Below are 15,785 nucleotides of genomic sequence, written 5' to 3'. Positions count from 1 at the left end.
TAATACATCACCCAAGAAATCCAGTCTGCCTTTGAATGTTAATAATTTTCCTGCTCTCCTCTTCAGACATTATTTTAAATCAACAAAATACAATCATGCAATCATCACAAAATTCAGTCATACAATCATCACCAAAATACAATGAGGCATACAAAGAATGATACGAGTCATTTCATATTTGACAGTATTTTGAGTTATTCCTAATTTGTCTTCAGGATGCAGTCAGCTAAAATGTTTGAATTCCTCCTCCCTTTACCAGTCTTAGCAGAGTTAGATTGTATTTGGTTTTAACACATACAATTCAACAGCAGGAAATGGAGCATTTAGATAAAAAAAAAGGGAGGAAGGGGGAAGTAGAGTAAAAACTCATAGTAATATCACAAACAACAGTGCTGGCAACTCACAGGTATCAACAAATTGCTTAAACACGGCTTGAGAGTGAACCTGGAAAGCACCCAGCCCTTGTGTGAAACAACTATTTCTCCTCTGTCAGGGCCCTCTTTAACAGAAAAGGGAAGTAGTTAGTAAGGTATCCACTTTTTCTTCAATCAAATCCCAGTGCTTGCTCCACAATCATTTTTCAGTCATACTAAACAACTTAAGCCTCCCATTTCCCCCATGAATCAATCAGTCACACCTGAAGATTCAGTGGAAGCTTGGTCATATTCATGGTACAGAACTGTGTCCTTTATTCTCCTAAATGACATACTTCTCAGTGAACACAAAAAAAAGGCCACACCTCATCTTTATTGAAGAAGCAACAAAACCATCTCTTTACCTACATTTGCACCTAGTTTTGAGCCACAAAGTCAGAAAGAATTCTTTGGCCACAGTCATAAGAAAACTGGCAGTAATCAGATACACAAGTGTTTCTATAACATAAATGGTATAGATATTTCTTTTAACAGATGAGGAAGTGTGATCATTATTTCTTACACTATAAGGAAAAAAGGAAACTACAGAATTCTGAAATAAAAGGAAACAAATTCCTACCTGCTATGATTAAAATTGCTTAAGAGTTGATGACCTAATTTCAAATCAAATCTGCTCAGACTTTGGCTTCAGTTTTTCAGGAAGCAGACTCAATCTTCTCCAAATATTTAAAAAAGGTTTGTTTGCTTGAAACCAGCAAAACTCAACAAAGTCCCTTGTTTGTAACAGGGCCCCAAAACTCATACTGATCTTTTTCATTCCACAGCTTTTCGGATGATCGCAAATTGTGTGGACCTGGTACTTTGTCTGCTTTTAGAAGCGTTGGTTTCATTATGATAATTTCTGTTATCTGTTTATACTGTAGAAATTTGTTTTCAATACATGGAAACCATGAAGCAGATCTTATTATCACACAAAAAGGCACACCTTTTGGGTCAAGGTTTAAGTGCAAAGAACAATTGCAATCGGCATGAATTAATTTGAGTCAAGATTTCCACTACTACTTCTTATGCTCCAAGCAGTTTAAGAAGGCTGACAGAACTTGTCAGGCACTGCCACAACAAACCCAGTATTTTTACTTCTGTGTTTCCAATCTAATTTTCTGATCTTGTCCATGATTTGCTCTTGTCAAAGCTGGTTTTGTCTCGCAAAGTTTGTGCAAAAGCTTTTTAGAATTCCATGCAGAGAAAAGGGGCCTGCATTTTACCCATTTTAACTGCAATATTTAAAATACAACTTGAGAATGAGTAATATTACAAAAGTAACTATTTTAAAAGGCTAATTTGAGAAAACAGAAAGAGCTATTACTTGTAAACTAATATTTGCTGTCCACATTTAGAAATAAGAAATAATTAATGCTACTGCTTAAAATTTGTAAATTTCTCAGTATTTGTTGCAGCATTCAAAAAAATATCTCCTACACTTACTTTGATTATATAAAGTGATAAGTCTCTGAATTGTGATTTAAGTAAATAAGAGGACTAATTTTTTTTTATTATTGTTTTTTTTCCCAAAGTAAGCAGCCATTCACCCTGTATCAGGCAAACTAATACGATGAGGCACCTGGGACTATGTAAACAGCATAAAGCACATCATATTTGTAAACTATACCAAAAAAGAAAAGAAAACAAAAACAAAAACAAAAACAAACAAAACACAAACCCAGAAACTGGTAACTCTGATTTAAGCTTGTATTTCAGGTTCTATGGCCAGTCAACTGCTCAGCCTCTGAATTCAAGAAAAAAAAGACAAAACATTATCTTGTGTTTGCATTACGGATGCCACATCTAAAATACAAACATACCATCTTTGTTAGGGCAGGCTAGATATGTAAAGGCAAGACTAAATTCAGTTTCTCTTAACAATGATTTCTGTTTACCTCAGACTGGCAGGAACCACCTACATACACAGAGAGGAGTTTCCAGAAACTCCCAAATCCCTAAGTAAGCGTGAAAGCTGCACGCCTCACCACAGCACGCCCAACACAATGCCGTGAGCAAAGTCCTGTCTGCTTTCGCGGTGGTCCAGGCAAAATTCTCTCTCAGAAGAAGGGTTTCTATGTTTTGTTTGGTTATTTTACTTCCTTTTCCCCTGCTCTCTCTGTGGACTGCTTGCAGTTACTGGGTAGAAAAAGGCAAGAGGTGTTAGAGCCCTCTCTGTGATCTCACTCTTGCAGAGAGCACAACCTCTGAGGTGACGCTGTGTCACAGGGCTCAGGTACAGCCCCTCCAGGCTGGCATGAGGGCCCTTCTCACCTGCCGTCCACGTCCTGCCCTTTTGGACTGCGCCACGTGCTGCCAAGACACGGTGACTGTCCTTCCACGAGCGAGCAAAGCACAGCACTGCTCACACACCTCGGAGCCCAGCATCACCACAGTCACTGTGGGACTGAAGGGACACAGCAGCTGGGGCCTCCCCAAATACAGTGCTGTCCTTAGGTGCGCTTTTCTTCCCAATGTGGAGAGGGAAGATGTGCCAGCTCTCTGGCTGACCTGCTCTGCCACAGCAGGCAAGAAGCGAAGAGAGGAACCTCTGCTGAGAAGATGGAGTAGAGGCTTTTCTGTTTCCAGTTGTCAGAGCTCAAAATTGTAACATATGTGAGTTGTGAACTTGCATTTCTACAAAAGTCCTGTCAATTATTTGCTATCCAGGGCTAAGAACTACACAACAGTGCCCTGTTCAGGTCAAATATCTCCCATAAACTTACAGTTAGCTCTCAGCAAGAGCCAGTTTCTATCACTAGAAAAAACATGCTTCAAATGAGTACGAAACTTAAGTAGAACTTGCCTGGATAGAGACATACTGATTCACTGCAAATCCTTACAGAAACTAAGAAGGGAAATAAAAAATAAAAGTGAAAATGAAAATATATTTGCTGTCTTTTTTTTTAAATTTTATGTTTGCTGGAACACCTGATAATAATTCCCTATTGAATAATGTCACTGACAGCCTACACTACTTCAGTAAGAATTCAGGTACAAATGTTAGAACCAAAGCAACAGTCAGGGATGAAAGTATCAACACAGGAAACTGCAGCTAATTTTATGCAATTTCTTCCATACAAACAGTTGCTTTGAAAAACATCTAAGGGAAATGGCAATACAGAGTAAACCTCTTTCTGTTTACAAGTATAAAAATAATGTAATATAAATAAATAATAAAAAAAATAAAATATCTGAAATATTTAACACCTGGATTGAAATACAGTTAAAATCCTGGTTTCAAATGAAGACATAATTTCTCAGGCTGTTTCCTGCGACACACACTGGCTCATCACGACTCAAACTCACTGTTAAAACAGCATTCATTTATTGCATGAGGACACAGGGGAAACTGGAGACATCTGACTCTTAAAGAAAGAGTTCCTGGGAGCCTGAGAGTGTGAGAAAGGAAAACACAAAAAGCTTTCTAATTCTGAAACTGAATTTATTCAGCTCTCAGCAATACTCTCAATTCCAGAGGTCACGTCAGTCTGTTCTCTAGGCAAAGAATGTTTCTTCCAAGGACACATTTAGCCAAAACCAATGCATTCTGCAACTCAGCATAAAATAAGGTACCAACCCTGGAAGTTGCTGAGCAACCATCTGAGATTTATTAACTGCCCTCAATTCCTGGAAAGCATAGAAGTTTAGCCATGGAAATTCAGGCTTGATTCATTATCATTCCCTCCTGGTACCTCTGCTTATTGAAAGAAAAAGTAGTGCAGCAGGGAACTACTTTTAAGCAGCCCTGGTTTGCTCCCTGAAAGAGAATCTTTGATTGAATCTACTTCATGGGAAAATCACCAACCTTTCAAGCCTTCTTCATCCTTGGAATAGAAATAAGTCAGAGGAGGTGATGAGGCACAGTATCCACAACTCTCATGCCTGGACTAGCCAAACAGTCTCCTCCAGCTCCCTTCTGTCCTGCTTTGCAGGGAGTTTCTGGCTCCTTTCTCTTTCCTAATCAGTGCCAAGGAGCCAGACACGAGTACAGAATGCAAATCCTGCTTCGTCCTGGCTCCATGTGAAACAACTTGGATTTTCATCTGAATAGCACTCTTCCTTGCTTCCTGAAACAGGCAGAGAGGCACGCACAAACACATGTGGCAAAATGCATGTTGAACAAGCCAGCACAGTGAACAGGTTATGTGAACTTTTTAAAGTTTGAAAAGGGAAGCAGCTCATGCAGTAAAAAAAAAAAATCACAGTGAAGTTTTACAGCTCCCTGAGAACTTTCATAGTTGATCTGAGCAGGTGTTAAGGTATGATGGTGAAAGAGGTAGTCCTTCATGATCCCCTTCATGTTCAAATTAGGTGCAGATAGCCACAGATATATTATTATCTATCTGCAGAAAGGAGAATGAAAAGTAAAAAAGGCTTGGGACTGATATCACAGACCCTCAAAAATGGTCCCCAGTTCCTCAAGAATTCCAAACTTCCACCTGAAAAAGCTGCACCTTCAGATGAGTCCAAATGGTCTTTTGCAAGGTCAGTGCTGTTATCATTAGGAGTACATCATTTGCCGTCTCATTTCTGCCAGTGCTCTAAGTTGCTTGAAAATGTTTCCTTCAGCCACCCTAAAACATGGCAGATGTTTAGAATCCATGGAAGTTTAAAACACTGTCACAATCTACAGGAACTGATTTGTTTTCCTGCATGGTCCTTATACAACTGGGACAATTTGTGTGCAAATAATCTTCTGTTAATCAAAATATATGGGTTTAACCTGTATAAACTGCCTGGTGATACAAATAAAAGTGCTTTATGGGCTCTCCTGCAAATATAATTTGTAGATCCGAGCTGCTTAATTCTTCATTGCTTCTGCCAAAAAAATCAGAGCAGCTTTTGCTCACAGATATATGGCATGAACACCTATGCCCTAGAACATGTAACTCAGAATTAAGGATGACAGTGAAAAAGAAATTACTAGAATTGCTTATATTTAGCAACTTCAATATCACAAGATATCAGTAAAAACAACCCCATAGTGTTTTTCCCTAGGTATAGCCACAATTTCTTACCAATGCTTGGGTTTTGCTTCACAAATATTTAGCACGGAACTGGTGCAACTTTATTTCTGCTCCTATTACTATGCAATTAAGATTAAATGTACTGTAATGTTCAACAGCCTATCACAAGACACATACAAAAGTGAAAAAACTTACTCTGTATATGAATGATCTGAGATTTTGTCTACTAAAAACAGTCCCAGGCATTTTCACAGCTCAGACAGCAGCCCTGAACAAGAGACTTGGTGCTACACAGTGAATATTTCTGAAAGAAAGTAACTAACTGCACAAGAAAGTATAACAGATCACACGACTGTCATATGAATATATTTACACAATACTAATCCAGTTTCTTTCTATTATTACTTGCCAGCGGTTTTATCTTACTAAGTTACTCATACATGAACTACTCAGCAAGAATGAGAGTTACAAAAATATACTTTAAAACTGTCTCAAATGCATTGCAGGCACAGGGAGAACACACAATGAGTGGATTCTGCTACTTATTCTAAATACTCTTCACTTTAAAAGGCCCATTTGCATGGGTTTTCTTTAGAGTAAGGAGCTTAATAAGGAAAGCAATTAAAATATGACAAAAAAAGCATACAGAGACAACAAAAGATTAAAAACTTGGTACATCTCTGTGAAGGTGAAAACAAAGCTGACTTCATAACAAGGCTAGTTTACTATTGCTGGCATGTCAGCCTTGTGGAATTTCTACAGACAAGGTTTTGAATAGCATTCTCACTGCTGGAATGGGAGCACCACAGAGACCTCATCACTGCTCCTGCTGAAGTTCTTGTCAGTACCCTAAAAGCATGCATGCACTATCCTCTATTACATATGAATGAAGGTGGGGAAGTCATGAAATGTAGATGACTCAATTAATTAGCCTGTGTTGGATGTTCACACATTAATGGTAAGCTTTGCAGTCTGCAAGTCTGTCAGCACACAGGTTTCATATGCTCACATCAGCAGCTGAAAACCCTGTGAATAATGAAAAGCTAACAGAAGAACTTTGAAAGTATTAATACATCTGTTTTTAATTACCACAAGAGGGACTAAGAAAAAAAAATAAAACAACTAAGATGATTAAGAGCATGGGACAATTTTTCTGTGAGGAAAGGCTGAGGGAACTGGGATTGTTCAAGCCTTGACAAGGCTTGGCAAGGCCTTCAGTGTGTGAAGGGAGGGTGAAAAGAGGAGCTAGGCTCTTTTCACTGGGGTCCAGTGACAAGACCAGAGGTGATGGGCACAAACTGGAACATGGAAAGTTCCCTCTGAACATCAGGAAACACTTCTTCACTATGAGGGTGGCCAAGCACTGGCACAGGTTACACAGGGAGGTTGTGCAGTGTCCATCCTTGGAGGTATTCAAAACTCATCTGGACTGAGTCCTGGACAATCTGCTCTAGGTACTCACTCTGGGCAAGCGGGCTGGAGAAGATGGCCTCCAGAGGCCACAGAATCATAGAAAGGTTTGGGTTGGAAGGGCATTTAAGATCATTTAATTCCAACCCCTCTACTGTGGTCAAAGATGCTACCCACTAGATCAGGTTGCTCAGGGCCCCATCCAACCTGGCCTTGAACACTTCCAGGGATAAGAAATCCAGAACTTCTCTGGGTAGCCTGTTGCACCCTCACAGTAAAAAATTTCTTCCTAATATGTAATCTGAATCTCTCCTCTTTTAATTTAAAACTGTTTCCCCTTGTCTTATCACTATCTGTCTGTGCAAAAAGTCACCCTCCCTATTTTTTATAAGCCCTCTTTATGTGTTGGAAGGCTGCAATGAGATCTCCCTGGAGCCTTCTCTCCTTCAGCCTTAACAGCCCCAACACTCTTAGCTTGCCTTCACAGGAGAGTGGTTCCAGCCCTGTGACCAACTTCATGGCCCTCCACTGGACTTGCTCCAACAGGTCCCTGTCTTTTCTGTGTTGAAGACCCCAGAGCCAGATGCAGCACTGCAGGTGGGGTCTCACCAGAGTGGAGCAGAGCAGCAGAATTCCCTCCCTCACTCTGCTGGCCACACTGTTTTTGATACTGCCCGGGATGCTGCTGGCCTTCTGCATTTCAAGTGCACATAGCCAGCTCCTCTCCAGCTTTTTGTCCATGAGAACCCCTAAGTCCTTCTCTGCAGGGCTTCTCTCAACGAGTTCTTCTACTTTGTACTCACAACTGGGATTACCCCAACCCAGGTGCAGCACCTAGACATTAAGCCTTTGACCACAACTCTGGCTGCATCATCCCACCAATTCCTCCCCACTTCAGACATTCTGTGATTCTGTAACCTATAAATTATTAGTGAACTATAGTGAACTATAAATTGTAGAACTATACATTCATTTAATAATAAACTATTTGAGCTGAGAAAACTATATGACACTCCCACCATCATGCAGATTTGTCCCTAAATGAGCAAAGGAAACTCAAAAGCTCAGTATGTAGGTGTCTCCCTCATTAATTAGTCTTCTTGCTTCCATGAATTCTTCACCATTATTACTTAAGTCTCATCTTAATTAAGCTGTGACCTGCTGTCCTTCAGCTTCTTGAAGACTTGTTGTAAGATTCATACCTTCCAAGGGAGTGACCACGGACTCCTTTCCAAGTCAGTGGGGAGAAGCATAAATTGCATCATTTAAAATAGTCAGACTTCCTGTTCCCTAGAATAACTTGCCTCTTCCTCTGAACTCTGAACTCAGACAATAATCTTCAAATGTTGAAGAAAGAAAGGTGTTTTGAGTTCAGAGATGTAAATCCAGCAGAGATCTATTCTGTAAAGATTCCACATGCTTTTAAAGCAACTGCTGTGTCAAGGAAGATGAAAAAGATTAAGGGAGAGAAACCAATACCTGTTGCATCCTCCTTATGAGAGCTGTTGGTTCAGAAATGAAATGTTAGGCCATGCTTGCTGGACCTCCCACAGACCTCTTCCAAATTACCTGCTTACTTAGAGACATCCTGGTAAAACCTACAGTCAGTGGTACTTAGGACAGTCAAAATATTTAAATAAAAACATCAGTAAAACAACCAATAAACTTCTGAGTTTCCACATTTCCAGTTTCACCCCCAAGGCTGAGTCCTCCTAAATGGAAAACTCAATCCAGGCAGGTCAGAAACAAATAACCATCATTTAAGCTGCACTTTTCTCACTCCCACTACAGCAGAGCCTTTGTCTCTCTGCTTCTGGTTATAGCAGTGGCCACACGAATTAATGATTCATCATTTTCCAACCTGCACTCCTCTCATGCAGAAGACACAGGATGACTTTCACAAACATCCCTAACACCTACAAGACCTCAAAATGCACAGGTGACTAGAACATGAATTAGATCATGCTGACCTCAATGAGGCTGAAGGATCACAGGTTCTGGAAAGGTCTTGTTTAAAGAAACAAGGTTTGAAACTCCCTCAAATTTTGGACAGCCTCAACTCTGCAAGAGATTGAAGAAGGAATTATCTGGATCAAACCTCTCACATAAAGCATTTTATTATTTTAAAATTGAGAATGTGGTGGGGGGAAAAGAATCATGTAGCAATGTGACAGGAGATCAGAAATGTTTCGGATTGTTCTGGCAAGGTCTCTCCTGATCTAGAGAGTCTGGCAGTTTCACCCAATGCTTCCCAGTATCCCAGAGATCAAGGGGCGTTCCTTATGTTGCTCCAAGGATGACATTTTAGGAACATGAAGTCTTGACGTGGACTGACACATCATTAGTGGTATTTTGAAAAATCAGCCCCATTCAGTCTTACTGCTACACTGACCCTCTGGTTTGTGCATACACTCTCCAATCAAGACAAAATAGGCCAAAAAGCATGTAAGATAGATAAGATAACCTCAGTGGTAACTGTCCCCATGATCGTGTTCATAGCATCCTTTTGGAGACGGTGCCAGGCGCAGCCTGTGTTGGACTCCCTGCCCTCGGCCTCACAACAGTAACCTGCACCGCTGCTGGCAGCTCCCCCTCCATAATGAGGGATTCACTGACAAGCAGGAGGTTACGGCAGGACTGCAAACCAGGACATCGGGCTCGTCGATGCTCATCCTCTCCTGGCCAACAAGAAGAGCCAGCATTTACAAGGCAAAACTTGGGGGAGTGTGGGACACAGAAGAAACCCCACGTACCCAGGAGGCCTCCGCCTCCTCACAGTGCCCTCCCTTCCATCCTGCCCAAGGAATCCGAGGATGTCAATTGAGGAGGACGCAATGCCATTTGTGAAAAATGCATATTTTATGATTGGCTTTTCGCAAATATTAAATTGAATACTATATGTATTATGTTATATCAATTAGAAGTGCTGTATTAACATTTTAATAGTATGGTATATGTAGTTTTGTAGTTAAAATAGAACCTATGTATGTGGGGGTTTTTTTACTAGCTCAAGCAAGAGATGAGATAATGAAGAAACTCTTCACACAGAGATGACAATGATGGGGGCCCATAAAGAATTACTGCCTCCTTATCGGAAAAGACAAACATTCTTCCACCTTCTCTCCGTCTTTATGGAACCACCAGGATTAAGGGGAAGAAGTTGACAAAAACCAGAAAAGTTCTTAATTTGCAAGGAATTTATGCATCATGTATGAGATGTATGAATATGCAACAGGCTACTGCTTTTAAAGATTATTCCTTTGTTCACAAGGCATGCTTATTGGGTTTAAGTGCCCGAGAGCATCCGGACGTCCGTAATTCTTTGCTTTTTATTGTCTTGTAATTGTCCTAACTCTAAATTTTCATTACTCTAATTGTATGACTGTTTTTATAACTATTTTATTATTATTAAACTTTTAAAATTTAAAAAAAATTGGCGTTTTTATAACACATTCAAGGAGCAGCACGTGTTATGTCTGACTAAACTGTGCCGGGAATGTGCTGCTGTCCACGCTCTTCCGGCATCTTTGGGAAGAACACTTCATGCAGCAGCACAAGAGTCCCAACAACCCACTGCACTGCACGCCTTCTACAGCCTGCAGGCTCGAAAGGCTCCATATTCGCTGCGTGGGGCGAGGAGGAGGCGAGGAAGCCGGCGGGGAAGGAGGGGAAGGAGGGGAAGGAGGGGAAGGAGGAGGCGGAGACAGCGGCGGCGCCGCTCCCGCCCCTCCGCGGCTTTGCCAGCCGGGAGCCGCTGCCCGGCTGGTCCCGCCCCGCCGGCCGGGAACCTCCCTTTCCGCCGGGAAGGCGACGCAGCGCTGCCCAAGATGGTGGCGGGAGGGCTGTGCCTGTGTGGGCTCCTCAGGTACCGGGGCGCGGGGGCGGCGCGTCCTGGCGGCGGGCAGGGCGGGCGGGGGGCGGCCCCGGCCTGGCCGCGCTCCTCCGCCCCCGGGGCGGCCCCTGTCCGGCTCCGCGCTGAGCCGCGGGCTCGGATGGGTTAATGTGCTTTTCCGCCGTTCCCGGCCCGGAATGAAAGTGCTTCCTTATGTGTCCGTCGTGAGCCGTGGGTCGCTCCTTCTGTAAACGGGAGCGGCTGAGTAAACGCTGTTTGTCGCAAGGCTTAGCGGCACAGCGGGAGGAACCAGGTGCTGTCCCTGTGATGCTCCTGGACCGGGAAACCTCCCGCTATAGGGTTAGCAGGGCTGTCAGGGAGGCGGTGCAGAGCGGAGGGAGCAGCCCTGACAGGGACTGAGAGAGCAGAGCAAACAGCTCTGTGCACGGAGAGGCTGCACAGAGCTGCTCTGGACAGCTGCCATCGCTGTTCATGCCTCCGGGGAGTGGGAAGTGCAGGCTGGAATAGGAGATGCCTGGCCCCCGTAGCCCGGCACCACAACAGTTCACAGTAGAGCGAGCCAAACAGGAGATTGGGCTGAAAAAACTCTTTACAAGTCTACTTGGAAGTCACTCTGCTGGTTGTGTATTGCCAGGTTACTAAGGACATGCAACTTTTACCAAGCGTGTAGAGCACATGGAGATAGATAACACATGTAGGGCATGAATAAACAGTAATAAATGATTGCAAGGTAACACCAGGAGGAAAAGAGACCTTCGCATAAACAAACCAGGGTAATGATTTAATTTCTGTCATTGTCAGTCATACACAGTGATGATTTCTGAGATTAGAAGAACTGAAGAAGTTTGTCAAACTCCCTGTAGCTCTACTTTCAAGTCCTTCTCACTCAATGCCGTACAGAGTAATTCTTTAAAGCAATTATGTATTTTTAAATTTCTGGCTTGTTTCAGATTGCTGTGCTCATTGTTACTCCCTGCATTATTTCTAAGTGGAATTTTGTGCATCTGCTTGGGAGTACTGCTTTGTGGAGTGCGGCTCTGGATACAAAGGAAGAAACAGTTGAGCTCAGCAGGAAGAGATGGGAAGCGGCCAGTGGTGGTGGCCTTTTTTCACCCCTATTGCAATGCAGGAGGTGGAGGGGAGAGAGTCTTGTGGTGTGCCATAAGAACGCTCCAGAAAAAGTAAGTATATGTGTCTATCAAACACCATATTTCATTCTCAGCTTCTGTTGCTATTCTTTATGCATATGTTGGCATTTTACATATTTAAGTAGGCGTCATTAATCTACTAGTCTTACATTTTATTTTGCATCTGAGTTTCATGTGGTTGCATTCTACTTCATCCCTTTACATTTTGATATTTCCTGCTGTGGCAGCTCTCACCTTTTTTCCTTTCTTTCCTTGAGAAAACCTCTCCTTCCTCCTCAGTTTTCCACTACTGCTATGGAACTTTGTATAGTCATAACTCCTCAGTAGATAACTGATCATCTTTATACTTGCCTCTTGGTGCAGGAGGTAAAACAAATTAATACCTAAAGTGGATTTAACATGGTTGCATCCACTGATTTGCCATCATTTGCATGTTGCTCATGCTGTGCACTAGACAGATATCTCCTGATGTAGAGCAAGGAGTTCTGAAGTCTGTAGAATAATACTGAGCTCCTTTTATGTTTTACTCAAATTGAAATATTCCCTAGGCTCTCAGCCATATGTTTTTCTGCAGATCAGAAAAAAACTGTGGAAGTATAAGGAAAAATATTATTTAATTAAAATAATTTCTGGGCCAGACATTTGTTCTCACATTCTTCTTGAGTACTTTTAAGTGGATTATGTTTTAGTTTCTTGCTTAAAAATATAAAGACAAGAATATATGAAATTATTTTTCTTTATTCTTACAGGTACAGAAATGTAACATGTGTTGTTTACACTGGTGATAGAGATGCCACTGGAGAAGAAATAGTAGAAGGCGCTTTCAGAAGATTCAATATTAAGTTAATCCATCCTGTGAAATTTGTATTTCTACAAAAACGCTTCCTTGTGGAAGCTTCTCTTTATCCTCACTTCACTTTGCTGGGACAAAGTTTAGGATCAGTGTTTCTTGGCTGGGAAGCTCTTCTAAAGTGTGCTCCTGATATTTATATTGACTCAATGGGTTATGCCTTCACAATTCCCCTCTTCAAATACCTGGGAGGTTGTCGCGTTGGATGCTACGTCCATTATCCCACTATCAGCACGGATATGCTCTCTGTGGTGAGGAACCAGGATACCAGGTTTAACAATGCTGCCTTCATTACAAGCAGTCCTCTCTTCAGCAAATTTAAACTTGTCTACTACTACTTCTTCGCTTTCATGTACGGGTTGGTTGGTTCCTGCAGTGATGTGGTTATGGTGAATTCTTCTTGGACACTGAATCACATCCTTTCCCTCTGGAGAGCTGGGGCTTGCACTAGTGTTGTGCATCCACCATGCGATGTTCAGGCTTTCCTGGATATTCCACTGGAAGTGGAAAAGAGCACCAGTGAATATTCCATTGTTTCTGTCAGCCAGTTCAGGCCTGAAAAAGATCATCCTTTGCAAATCAGAGCCTTTGCTAAATTGCTGAAAGAGAAGAGAGTGGGGCAGCAGCCATCACTGAAGCTGATCTTAATTGGCGGCTGCCGTAACCAGCAAGATGAAGAGCGTGTAAATAACCTGAAACGTCTGTGCGAAGAGCTGGGAGTTAGTGATGATGTGGTGTTCAGGATTAACATTCCCTTTGAGGAGCTGAAAAGACACCTGGCCGAGGCCACCATCGGCCTGCACACCATGTGGAATGAGCACTTTGGGATCGGTCAGTACGTTTCCTGAGTGTTCAGCTGCTTGTCCCTAGGTGTCTAAGCACAGAGGTCTGCATGCCAAGCTCGTGTCCAGCTCCTTTTCCCACTGGAGGCAGTGTAGTTGCCATGCAGGACCAGTGCAGTTGTGGTGCAGATGATGCGCCACTAGGTGCTACTGTAGTGCAAGCTGAAGTGCTGTAATCATAGGTTGTTAATTCTGTGCATCCTCTGGTCACCTAAACACAGAGCTAGTCCTGTCTGTGCTGCCCAGGATGTCCTGCTGACCTCCAGCTGTCACCCTGCAAGGTCATGGGTCACCGTATTGTCCTTGGGTTAGGTTTTCCAACCTTCCAGAGCTTCAAGAGACTGCAGGTGTTCCTCTTCCAATACTTTAAATTGTGCCCTGGTGGCTCTACTGACTGCAAGGGGAGGTTAGAGACAGTTCATGTGTGAGCATCCCTGTTAGAGATTTTGGTTGTGTTTCATCTGCCTCAAATGCCACTTGAAATGTCCAGTGTATGCCATGGGGCTCCAGCTGCTGTTTCAGGGGTGTGAGTCTCCCACAGATCGTGTCTGGTACAAATAAGCTCTGCATAGATGCCACCAGGTACCTTTGGTCATCTCATTGTATTAGGCATCTCTGCTGAGGCAAATGTATGAAGCCCTTAAATTGGTGGGTGTAGCATGGAGCAGAATGCCAGAGAGGAGCTGGGACCCAGAACTGAGGTATGGGGCTCCGTTTATTGAGATTAGATTAGTCCTGACCTTGAAAGGGAGTGCCAGCTTGCCCATCTGTTATAAATCTACTGCAGTCAGGTAAGTTAGTAGCCAAGCAGATGAATACCATACTCTACTATAATGTAACTAAACTACAGTTAATGTCTTCAGACTTCAGTAGAAAAAGGTTAAGTATGAGGAGTAGTAGTTTATGGTCTGTAAGAGCTTGGTATAAAAAAATTGACACTAAAGCGTCTCTCAGAAACAACGGCAAAATATTGGAAATTATGTCTTCTTTTTCTCTCCCACAAAAGTTTAGTTAAAAATTTTTAGAAAGTGATATAATCACACTATGATTTTGAATTTGAGCAGGAACCTTCATCTAAAAGGCTTTTTATGTGTAAAAAACACATTCCAAAACTTTGGAGCACTATTTATAGTAGGCAATGTTTGAGCTGAGGGAATTTATAACAATCAAATCAGAACTGAGGCATTTCTGAGGTCTGTTCTGGAACCATGGAGGAGAATTGAAGTTGCTGTGTACATTATACTCTGTCCCTATCCCACAGCTTTTGGCTGAGGAAAGCTTACTGATTCCCATTTCATTAAAATTTCTTCCATCCAAAAATACAGTTGTAGAGATAACAATTTTTACTAGTGCCTTGCTGAGTTGTCAGAAGCTATAAAGATTTGTTCATCTGCAAAATACTGAACTTCTGAATATCTTCTGATTGAAATGTGCAAATTTTTTTCAGTATCTTTCCAAACGTTTAAAATCAGGTATGTTACAAGACCCACAAATTAACCAGTTGTATCTGATACTTAATTTCAATTTTATGTGTTTAAGAGAAACTGTCATTTCAGTCCTTAGAACTGAAAAATTTAAATTTGTGTTTCTTGTGGGACCATCTTCGCTGTATTTTTCCAGCTGAGTTTGGAATAGCAGTCTGTAGTGAATTTTACTGTTGGTTTAACTTTCCAGTGTTTTACAGAAGGTCAAAGCACATGATGTGCAGACTCATATCAGCATTTTTTGTCTCTCTTACAGGAGTAGTTGAATGTATGGCAGCTGGCACAGTTATCCTGGCTCACAATTCTGGTGGCCCCAAATTAGACATCGTGGTACCCCATGAAGGACGTGTTACAGGCTTCTTAGCAGAAGACGAGGACAGTTATGCTGAGACAATGGCTTACATATTTTCTTTGCCTCCTGAGAAAAGACTGGAGATCAGAGAAAATGCTCGTCACTCTGTGCACAGGTTTTCTGACCAGCATTTTGAAGACACATTCCTGTTATCTGTGGAGCCGTTATTTAAATAAGTGTATGTAAGTAAAAATGAACATGAGTAAAATTAACGTTTTATATTTGACTGTATGGCACATGTAAATATATCTAAGCTATGATTCCTTGGTTCCATTAAATAAACAGTTGTTTTTCTTTCTGTCAAGCTGTCTGCTTTATGTAACAGAGACTTTTTTTTTCCCTGGGAAAGAAATGCTTCTGTGTTAACTACATGAGAGTATGGTGCACTTAAAAACTGTCTGGATTCACAAATCATTGTAGTGCTTCAGAAACAGAACTACATCAAGAAGTTCTTTTGTTTATC

At 41.9% G+C, this 15,785-nt stretch overlaps 3 protein-coding genes across 10 annotated transcripts in view; 2 read left to right on the top strand and 1 right to left on the bottom strand.

Moving 5' to 3' along the window:
- Nucleotides 1-8,957, bottom strand: part of ATP7B (ATPase copper transporting beta) — a 43,372-nt gene extending 34,415 nt beyond the window's left edge. The window contains exons 1-2 of one of the 6 annotated variants that reach the window (XM_068182092.1): nucleotides 8,764-8,957; nucleotides 7,996-8,224 (exon numbers count right to left, since the gene is read on the bottom strand). In XM_068182092.1, the coding sequence (XP_068038193.1) occupies nucleotides 7,996-8,058 (63 nt within the window). In that variant the 5' untranslated portion in view covers nucleotides 8,059-8,224; nucleotides 8,764-8,957. Of the gene's footprint in view, nucleotides 1-2,311; nucleotides 2,469-2,687; nucleotides 2,711-4,221; nucleotides 6,815-7,995 lie in introns of those variants that run through there. The other 5 variants (XM_068182094.1, XM_068182091.1, XM_068182095.1 and 2 more) reach the window with 5 other exon arrangements.
- The window catches only part of LOC137469404 (phosphatidylinositol 3,4,5-trisphosphate 3-phosphatase TPTE2-like), a 267,328-nt gene that overhangs the window by 97,212 nt on the left and 154,331 nt on the right, over nucleotides 1-15,785 (top strand). The gene's annotated exons all lie outside the window — the stretch shown is intronic.
- Nucleotides 10,504-15,626, top strand: ALG11 (ALG11 alpha-1,2-mannosyltransferase). Of its 2 annotated transcripts, none has more exons than XM_068182087.1 (4): nucleotides 10,504-10,658; nucleotides 11,597-11,827; nucleotides 12,544-13,475; nucleotides 15,227-15,626. In XM_068182087.1, exons 1-4 carry the CDS (start codon nucleotides 10,621-10,623, stop codon nucleotides 15,496-15,498), a joined length of 1,473 nt encoding a protein of 490 aa, XP_068038188.1. In that variant the 5' UTR covers nucleotides 10,504-10,620; the 3' UTR covers nucleotides 15,499-15,626. The 2 variants fall into 2 exon arrangements, with proteins under 2 accessions (XP_068038188.1, XP_068038189.1); XM_068182088.1 differs by lacking the exon at nucleotides 10,504-10,658 and adding an exon at nucleotides 11,351-11,376.

This window comes from Anomalospiza imberbis, chromosome 2 (genome assembly GCF_031753505.1).
Source record: "Anomalospiza imberbis isolate Cuckoo-Finch-1a 21T00152 chromosome 2, ASM3175350v1, whole genome shotgun sequence".
NCBI classification, from domain to species: Eukaryota; Metazoa; Chordata; class Aves; order Passeriformes; family Viduidae; genus Anomalospiza; species Anomalospiza imberbis.
This window is presented reverse-complemented; position numbering and strand designations above follow the sequence as displayed.

Bases quoted from the DNA above. Each gene is read 5' to 3' on its own strand.
- ALG11 (XM_068182087.1), top strand. From the start codon at position 10,621: ATGGTGGCGGGAGGGCTGTGCCTGTGTGGGCTCCTCAG. The intron at 10,659-11,596 runs GTACCGGGGCGC...GGCTTGTTTCAG, and splicing joins TGCCTGTGTGGGCTCCTCAG to ATTGCTGTGCTCATTGTTAC. The intron at 11,828-12,543 runs GTAAGTATATGT...TTATTCTTACAG, and splicing joins ATAAGAACGCTCCAGAAAAA to GTACAGAAATGTAACATGTG.